This window comes from Aulonocara stuartgranti, assembly GCF_965226115.1.
Source record: "Aulonocara stuartgranti genome assembly, chromosome: 23".
Taxonomy (NCBI): Eukaryota; Metazoa; Chordata; class Actinopteri; order Cichliformes; family Cichlidae; genus Aulonocara; species Aulonocara stuartgranti.
This window is the reverse complement of record NC_138958.1, coordinates 20,101,537-20,111,230: the sequence shown is the minus strand read 5'-3', so window position 1 is coordinate 20,111,230 and position 9,694 is coordinate 20,101,537. Positions and strand designations below refer to the sequence as shown.

General features: G+C 47.1%; 1 protein-coding gene across 2 annotated transcripts; it reads left to right on the top strand.

Annotated features, from left to right (window-relative positions):
• Positions 1-2,876: 2,876 nt before the first annotated feature.
• Positions 2,877-6,957, top strand: LOC309700882 (uncharacterized protein). Of its 2 annotated transcripts, none has more exons than XR_014274784.1 (2): positions 2,877-3,901; positions 5,958-6,957. XR_014274784.1 is itself a non-coding variant. In XM_082524781.1 (2 exons), the coding sequence occupies exons 1-2, from the start codon at positions 5,081-5,083 to the stop codon at positions 6,470-6,472; spliced, it is 936 nt and encodes a 311-aa protein (XP_082380907.1). In that variant the 5' UTR covers positions 5,016-5,080; the 3' UTR covers positions 6,473-6,957. The 2 variants fall into 2 exon arrangements, 1 of the variants encoding a protein (XP_082380907.1); XM_082524781.1 differs by lacking the exon at positions 2,877-3,901 and adding an exon at positions 5,016-5,501.
• The last annotated feature ends 2,737 nt before the right edge of the window (positions 6,958-9,694 follow it).

The following is a 9,694-nucleotide window of genomic DNA, read 5'->3' as shown; positions in this document are numbered from 1 at the left end:
AGCCCTAAGTCTTGTCCTCAAAATAGAAGCAGAGAGATGTGAGCAGCAATTGCAACAACTGCAAGCCGAGGCAGAGAAACGTTCAATTAACTGGAAGATTAAACAACAAATCAAGAAACTACAGCAAACTCATGCAAAGTGTTGCAAGTGGATGTTCTTGTGGAATGGAGCATCTTCCTGGATGGAGGAGGATGACACACCTGAAACAGAAGATATGGAAAGCATAATGGAGGCTTTGAAACAACTGAAAGACCAAAATAAGAAGCTGGAAAACCAAATGAAGAACTGGATTCCAAAACCAGGAGATGCTAACAAGTATCACACAGCAGAGATTCTTCCTTGGGCCACATTAACATCTAATGCCGTAGGACGACAATATGTCATGCCTGTAATGACCCTCAGAGGAGGACAAGTTCAAGGCCCTGATGGACAGACGGCAGTGGTTGTGGGAGGAGTAGCTGATGTTGAATACACCAGAGCACCACGGGTGTTTCATAATGAAGGGCCTATGACAGTTAAATGTCAGTCCCTGAATGGGGAAGGGAAAGTGATAACATCAGCCGCAGAGGAAGGCTTGCCTTTGCCTTCTTGTTCACATGAAGGAGGAGACAGGCCAAAAGCCGAAGCATCAAGAGAAAGCCTGCCAGACCAGACTGGAGAAGCGGATTGGACCCCAACAAACGAGGAAATGATTTCACCGGTGGAAAGGATGGCACAACCGGCTTTCATCGGACTGCCAACACCAGCAAGAGAAGAGCAGGCCCAAACCAGGTTAAAACACTCCAAAGCAATGGCCAAGTCAGACACATGGGCAGGAGAAGTATTCGGACGAATGCTTGAAGCCCCGCAAGGGCTATTGGAAGTATTAAATACACTGAAGATCGTAAAGGATAAAATGACCAAAAGCATGGCAGAAGAGGAGAGCGACAAAGATTCATCTACCACAGAGGAGGAAGAAGATGATGAAGATAACGACAGAGGAGGAGTCGCGTCAGAACCAAGTATAGCCAGGAATCTTAGGTCAAGACAGGTGAAAAAAGAGCAGGGACAGAGAAGGCCTATTTTTAAGAGTTCAAAAGGCAAGGGAAAATTGGGACAGTGTAAAACTGTGACCAAAGCAGAAAAAGCTGCGGGTACTCATTATAATTTGCCTTTAGTGGCTGGTGCAAAAAATGAACCAGTGTACCGCGCATACAAAGTAAGAGATTTGGAGGCATTGGTTAAACAGCTTCCACCAATAACTGGGGGAGGAGCAAGGTGGTTGCGTGAATTAGGCAGACTAACAGAAGGAGAGGAGCTTGCGATTGGCGATTTTCGCGCCATTTCTGCGCGGTGTATGCTCGGTGGTGGGCTAGCAGATGTAGAGGCTATAGCTCGCACAACTCGCCATGCAAATGATTTGCCTTATCATGAAGTGCAATGTGCTTTGTCTGACGCAGTCCGTGAAAAGTACCCAACCCCTAATACAGGAGCCATACCTAAAATAATTTGGGACCCCCAAAACACACCTAGAGAGTTTTTAGAAAAAGCCAGAGATCAGTGGTTGTTAGAAACAGGTACCCATCCGGGTAGAGAAGGTGAACATCGGGCATGGTTTCGCTCAGCGGTGCTGGCAGGGCTGCCAAACCAGGTCACAGAAGATCTACAGAAAAACCCAGATTTTGCCGTAGCAGATTCGGTGCAGTGGGAAAGACACGTCTCACATCGTTTGCAGCTGGAGCAGGACAGGGCGAACAAGCAGAAAAAAGAGTTGGAGGAGGCACAAGCGTCTCTGCTCAAACTACAGTTGGTGGAGGCCAGAAACAAAGCCAGCGAAAAGAAAAAAGAGGAAAAAGAAAAAACAGAAAAAATTATGATAGTTGCGACCCAGCCTGGTCCTGGGCCTGAATGGCCAGATAGTGGCCCGGGTCCCTGCACTAATGACGGATGGCCCGCCAATGCACCAAGGCAGAACCAACCCACAGGGAATTGGGGAACCGGTGGATCGTACAGAGGGCGTGGTGGCTCAGCGGGGGGAGTACAAAGAGCTCGTGACACGGGGAATCTCAGCAGTGTGCCTTGGAATGTCTGTTGGAGGTGTGGAGCAGAGGGTCATTGGAGCAGAGATTGCCCAGAACGTCGTCAGAACAATCAAAGAAGAGGCTACCAATCCCAGGCACGTGGAGCTCCGAGAGCAAGAGGTGGCTCTAGGGGAGCATATCAGGCCCCAAACCCGAGTGCAGCACCAGCCGCGCAGTATCCAGTGGCTGACTGGAGGGAGGACCAGTACTGAAGGGACCCGGAGGGACCAAACAGTATGGGGATGGCAGATCCCATGCTGTTAATGACTATAGAAGGGACAGAATTGCCCTTCTTAGTAGACACTGGAGCAACATATTCAACCTTGAGAGCAGCACCAGACAGTGCAACGTTGTCCTGCCACACAGTGAACGTGGTGGGTTTTTCCGGGATCCCGACAACTCTGCCAGTGACTGACCCAGCTTTGACAAAGCTGGGCAAGCAGACTTTGAAACACAACTATGTGGTGTCATCGCAAGCGCCAGTGAATCTTATGGGCAGGGACCTGCTCGTGAAGTTGGGCGCCACAATCACATGTTCAGCAGATGGATTATCTGTGACTCTGCCAGGGGGCCAGCATTTTCCGTGCCTGGGAACAAGTTCAAAGACTCAATATCTGCTCCAAGACTGTGAAAGAGCAAAAGTCAATATCTACTGGGGGAGACTAGTGAAAGAGGATGTTCTGAGGCAATTTCAGCTGTGGAGACCCTGGATAATGAGCTTGGCAGTTTACTCCCCTCCGCGCGACCCTTACCACGTTACCCTGTGTTATGATAAAGAGAATGACGACACCTATCGTGAATTATTTCAATCTGATCTTGAAGGTCAGACGTGGAATGTGCAAACACATGACATCTACATCGGACCAGAAGGTGTAGCCGCGGCTGTGAAATTAACTGATGAACAACGGCCTTGGTACAATGTGGAAGAAAATTCAACCCCTCACATTACATTGGCGGTCCACCAAGGTCATGGTGCAGGTGATCTAGGTCCAATGGTCAGGCGAGCACTGGACGACACAGGGTGGCAAAGAACCCAAATTCCTAACTTATTTTATGCTCCAAATTGTAAAACCTATCGCATAACTTGTGCCTGTGAGGATACAGTGATCTTGGAACATAAAGAAATTTCAAAAACACATGGTGAGGAGTGTGTAGATCATCCTCACGCAGTTGCTGGACTGTCGAATCTGCCTGACAGTCTATGGTCAAAAGGGCCCACGGATGTTGGCCTAGCTAAGTGTCCTCCTGTCTTGTTCCAGCTCAAGTCACACACACCAATCAATAGACCACAGTATAAACACAAACCTGAAGCAGAGGCAGGAATTACAGAAACAATAGAAGGCCTGCTAAGGGCCGGGGTGTTAGAGCCCTCTCACTCACTGTGGAACACACCAATTCTACCAGTGGAGAAACATGGAACAGGAAAATACCGTATGGCACATGATTTGAGAGCCATTAATGAAATATTGCTCTCTACTACTGCACCGGTACCAAATCCGTACACAGCTTTATCAGCTATCACATGTGACCAAAAGTGGTTCACGTGCATTGACCTGGCAAATGCATTCTTTTGTCTTCCTCTGCATGAGTCACTCAGAGACATTTTTTCATTCACATACAGAGGCCAACAACTCAGATACACACGTTTGCCACAAGGCTTTGCACTTTCTCCAGGCATTTTCAATCAGGTGCTTAAAGAAGCCCTGTCGTCATGTAATTTGCCTAATGATTGTACATTAATACAATATGTTGATGATCTTCTCATTGCAGCCCCGTCAGCAGCGGATTGTACAGCGGCATCGTTCGTTGTGTTGAATAGGTTGGCGGAATGTGGCTTTAAAGTAAGTAAAGACAAGCTGCAGTTAGTTCGCCCTGAAGTGACCTTTTTGGGCCGGGTAATCGCACACAAATCAGTGGGTTTGATGAACACACACAGAGACCAAATTTTAACACACCCAAAACCGCGAACTGTGAGAGAAATGCTTTCTTTTCTTGGTTTAACAGGTTACAGCAGGCAGTTCATTCCGGATTATGCAGGCAAAACTGCCCCTTTAAGGGGCCTAATGAAGCAAGTTGGTGTTCGAAACTTTAAGGCTGAGTTGCCTTGGACGCCTGAAGCTGAAGCCGCATTTATTAGGGTAAAACAGGATTTGTCAAGGGCCTCAGATTTAGCCACACCCAATTATGACGAGCCATTCTATTTAGATGTTTCTGAGACAAACTCAATTATAAATGGAGTGTTGTTTCAGAAAAAAGGGGGGGGTAGAGAAGTGCTCATGTATGTTAGTGTAAAACTACATCCAACAGAAGCAAAGCATCCTACATGCACACAACATGCAGCAGGGGTCGCTAGAATTATCCAAAAAACAGCACATGTAGTGAGAGAACACCCACTAAAAATACTCACTACACATAGCATAGTGGCATACGTAAATTCACAAGCATTTTGTATGTCACCACGGGTACAACAGAGACTGAGCAAAGTCTTAGAGGCCCCAAATTTGACATTCACACATGAAGGAATTAACATGGCAGATTTAATGGGTGTAGGGGAACCACATGACTGCGCCAAAAGAGCACAGATCGAGGAAAAGATTAGAGAGGACCTGAAGGCCGAACCCATACCGGGAGCTGAGGACTGGTTCACCGATGGATGTTGCCACCGAGACGAAGGAGGACTGAAAGCAGGGTATGCGGTGGTCTGCAGAGTAGAAGGAGATTATCAGGTCAGAGAGTCAGGAAGGATTGAGGGAAAGCAGTCGGCCCAGAGAGCTGAAGTGATAGCCTTAGCTCGAGCTTTGAGACTAGCCAAGAACAGGAGAGTGAACATCTACACCGATTCGGCATATGCGTTTGGAGCAGCGCATGTGGAGCTGCCTCAGTGGAAAAGAGCAGGATTCAGAACAGCAACCAATGCACCTATCTCCCACAAACTTGAAATGGAGGAACTGGAAAAGGCCTTGGCTGACCCAGAGGAGGTGAGCATTATAAAATGCAAAGCTCACTCCCAAGGAACCAGTATGGTGGAAAAAGGAAACCAGAGAGCAGACGAAGCCGCAAAGGAGGCCGCAGGCTACAAAGGACAGAGACAAATGATACAGGTAACATCAGAAGAAGAGATACCTGTTGACCTGATTGAGGAAGTTAAACGGGCCCAGGAGGAGGCATCCCCAGAGGAAAAGGGGGTGTGGAAAAACAAAGGAGCCTGGCAGGATGGACATTTGTGGAGGGGGCCAGACGGGCGCCCCGTGCTGACAGCCAAAATGGCAGAACAGAAGGTGGATGAAGCCCACGGACTTGCCCACGTGGGGAGAGCCCAGATGGAAAGAAATTTGTGTCATTGGTGGCATCCTGAGCTGCGAGGAATGATAAGGGAGAAGGCCAGGATGTGCTTAATCTGTGGGGCACACAATCCTAAGCCAGCAGTAAAACCGGAAGTGGGTAAGTTTCGGCCCCCTGAGAGGCCGGGAGAGGAGATTGTTATTGATTTCACTGATATGATTGATTCCGGGCCGGGCGGTGTAAGATATTTGCTAGTGTGTGTTGACGCTTTGACCGGCTGGCCAGAGGCCTGGGCTACAAAAAAGGAGGATGCTAAGACTGTCATTAAGTGTTTAATCAATCATTATATTCCCCGTCATGGGTTCCCGAAAAGAATTAGATCAGATAATGGAACCCATTTTAAAAATCAAGATTTGGAAAAAGTAGAAAAAATGTTGGGCGTCCAGCATAAATTTGGAACGGTCTATCATCCTCAGTCTCAGGGGAAAGTAGAAAGAATGAATCTAAATTTGAAAAACAAATTGGCAAAAATCTGCGCGCAAACAGGGCTAAATTGGGTCGCAGCCCTGCCGGTTGCGTTGATGACCATAAGATGTTCTGTTAATCAATCCACAGGTTTTACACCATACGAGCTGCAAACCGGGAGACAGTTTCCGGCACCTTGGACGGTGGGCTCGGGTGAACGGGACAAAAAGGGGAACCGGTCCCACGCAGACTACTGGAACGAGCTAAAGGCGCTAGTGTCCAGTTTCACGAAACAGGCGGCTTGTAAAGGGCCCACAGGAGAAGGAGAGGTCCCGGACGCGAAAACAGTGTGGCTGAGAGTCATCAAACGAAAGTGGAAGGAGCCCCGCTGGACTGGTCCATATGAGGTATCGGCTCGGACGGCGACAGCGGTCCAACTGAAGGGGAAAGGCGACACCTGGTATCACTGGACGCAGTGCGCAGCTGCGCACGAGGGCTTGGTGAGGAAGGATCAATCTCAACTCGACGCAGGTGAAATTGAGCGGCACAATAATCCCTCACACCTGTGCAACGGACCGACCGGTAGTCTACCTGGAAGGTCAAAGAAAGAAGAGCAGCCAAGGAGGAGATCGCCGCGCCAACGAAAAGGAGCGGTACCACACTGAACACCTAAAACAAGAGAGAGGCTCTGATAAAGGGCTTTGAACTTTTTACTACACCATAACATTCACATACCACCATGCCATCACAACAATTAGACACTGGTGATGAAAGAAGAGTCTCAAAAGCCATCACAATGTTCAAAATTATTATGAGTTTGATGTTAACTATGTTGCTAATCATGGCTATTTGTTTTTTGATTTGTTTGTTGCAGACCGACCCTGGAAACCAGTCTGAGCACGGAGGCCATGCCAGTCCGGCGTTGTTTGATACACCAAGTACATCACACGTGGTCCATAGTGATTTAAGGTTGCGGGCAAGAGTGAAGCGCGAGGTCTCTGGTAAAAAGGATGAGTGTCTCAGCACATATGGTGGTTTAGAATTAGATTATGTGATTGGCTCCACAACTTCCTTTACGTTTGATCTGTGTGATGTTGTTAATTGCAGGGACGTCGGCAGTGCTTGGAGGGGATACAATGTGTGGGTCTGTTGGGATTATTCCGTGAGTACGCACTGTGAGAGGGGAAATCGTCCTTATGACAGCTGGTGCCGTAATTGGGACCAGGTAAGGGGTTACACTGGGCAAAATTGGGAACCGTTAGAATCAGGATCAGAAAACGGGCTTAAACTACAGAGGGATTTTAGCCCCTCTGGAAACGCGTTAACTTTATCATTGGGGAATTGGCATCGCAAACAATCTATGTATTTAATTTTGGGGGTGGAAATAGCGGGGGTTGATCCAAAAGGGTTAATTAAAGTTAATTTCCTAGAAAAAACTAATCGCGTACCGTCAGGTAGAGAAGACATAACAACTCGTGTGATTTCTACTCCCACCAGCTCTGTTGCATCTTTTACAGGGCAGGAGGGGAGCGGGTCATCGGAAGCTACACCAGAGGAGCACGAACCAAGGGAGAGGCGAGTAGTGTCGGTGGACTACACCACCCTGAAACCTCAGGATTTGATTGAACGTGCTACCGGGTTCAGTGACAGTAACATCTGGCTGGACTGGATAGCCCAAAATGCTAGAGAACAAAAAGTGGCTAATTGTGTAGCCTGCGCTTCAGCAAGGCCGCGTTTATTTATAGAGCCTGCACCTCTGCATTCAGAGGATCAGTGGGGCTATAATTGTATGTTGCAAATAACTAGAGGAGCTGTGAATACGGGGAACTGCACTGTGTTGTCCAGTCTATTTCCCCCTATTGGCAAGCTCACGCAAGTAGGGCCGTTTATGCCCCGGAAAGATAATTATACGTGCTTTAAGTTTACTACAGATAAAGTTAAATATCGGTTGGGGGAAATTGACCCCAGTTGGTGTTCGGTCACCCAGATTGGGAGGACCACCAACAATGTGAGTGATGCAGCCACCCTAATTGGGACTTGGGCTAGGAGCGGGCTGTATTACTATTGCGGGCACAGGACTCTACTGGTACGTGTTCCTCTTGGGAGCGTGGGGACGTGCGCGATGGTGAGACTAGGAGCGCCACTTATGCTAATCGGAAATAAGGTAAAATCAATTCCCTCACACAATACGCGCACTTTGGCAGCCAGGCGCAAAAGACACATTTTGAGAAAGAGAGGAATACAAGACACAAATGTTTATGACCCTAGAATGAATTCTCCCACCTGGATCGACTCCATTGGAGTGCCCAGGGGGGTTCCAAATGAATTTAAACTTATTGATCAAATAGCAGCCGGGTTTGAAAATATTCCAATAATTTCTGCTTTCTTTCCAGTGACTCCAAACAAGAATGTAGATAGGATTAATTATGTTCATTACAATGTACTGAGGCTCTCTAACCTGACCAGAGACGGATTGGAGGGGCTAGCGGAGCAGGTGGGTCCGACCTCGTTAATGGGAGTGCAGAATAGAATGGCCCTTGATATGTTGTTAGCGGAAAAGGGGGGCGTGTGTGCTATGTTTGCTGACCAGTGTTGCACCTTTATTCCAAACAATACTGCTCCAGATGGGTCGGTAACCAAGGCTCTGGAGGGCCTAAAGAGCCTTTCTGAAACTATGCATGATCACTCCGGTGTTGGTAATCCGTTGGAAGGCTGGCTGACCTCAGTGTTCGGACGGTGGAAGGGGGTCATCGCTTCGGTCATGTTTTCTTTGTCTATTGTGGTGGGTATTATGGTTATTTGTTGTTGTCTCATCCCTTGTGCCAGACGAATGTTCAAAAGTATGTCTGTGAGGGCAGTGGACCCTGGAGTCATTACTCCAATGTCCATGATGCCAATGATGCATGTGGAACTGAATGTGTAGGCCAAGGAGGGACACAACTGTTTGTGACCTCTGGATTCTCCAGAGGTCAACAGAGGGAATTGTAGAATAAGGAGGGGATGTTTTTCTCATTATCATTTAATATTTTAATATGTCATTATTAGTTCATTAGAAGTATATAATCAGCTTTGCATTAAGCATGAATTGAAGTTTTTGATCTTATATTATTCTTTGCATTACAGTGATGGTGATAACTTTAATTTGATCTTTCTTACAGGTACCAGAATAATAACATGATTTTCCATTGCAGATGTAACCATGATCATTCCATACACATTGCAGTTTGTTGCTCATTCTAGAGTTGTGCTCAAGGTAATTAAAGGTTAAAAGCTACAGCCAGCGCGAGTCTGGCTGATCTATGGAGGGCAAAGGCTTTGAGCTTGGAAGGCCGCACGCGCTTACACAGCACTTATAAGATGTCATTCTTGGTGATTTTGTGCTTAGTCATGTTTTAATATGTTTTAAGTAGAAGTAGCTGATCCAGCAATATTCATTTAATATTATATACTTGATTTAGAGCAATACACACTGATGGTCTTAATAAATGAAAGAGTCCTTGTAGTTGCCATGTTGTGTCTCAGCAGGGTACAGACGGTTCCAGGAGAAGGGGGGCAGTTAGCGTCTGCCCTCGGGAAGGAGACAATGTTATTCTTTGTGTTAAATAAAATTGTCAACATTGATTGTATTACACCTGTCACTACGCATGAGGGGGCGTTCTAATACCCTGATTTCATAAAACTATGGAAATGTGTTTTTTGAGATGAGATCTGAGACTGTCTGCATACAGTGTCCATCTCCCACGTGTGTGATCATTAAATCATCGTTTGACTCAACCCGACCGGACCAGTGTTGTTATTGTGGGTTTTTCCTCTGGTGTCCATCTCCAATATTTTTGAACCATAACAGTGTCTTCCCTGTTGCCTTTAAAACGGCGGTGGTGAGGCCC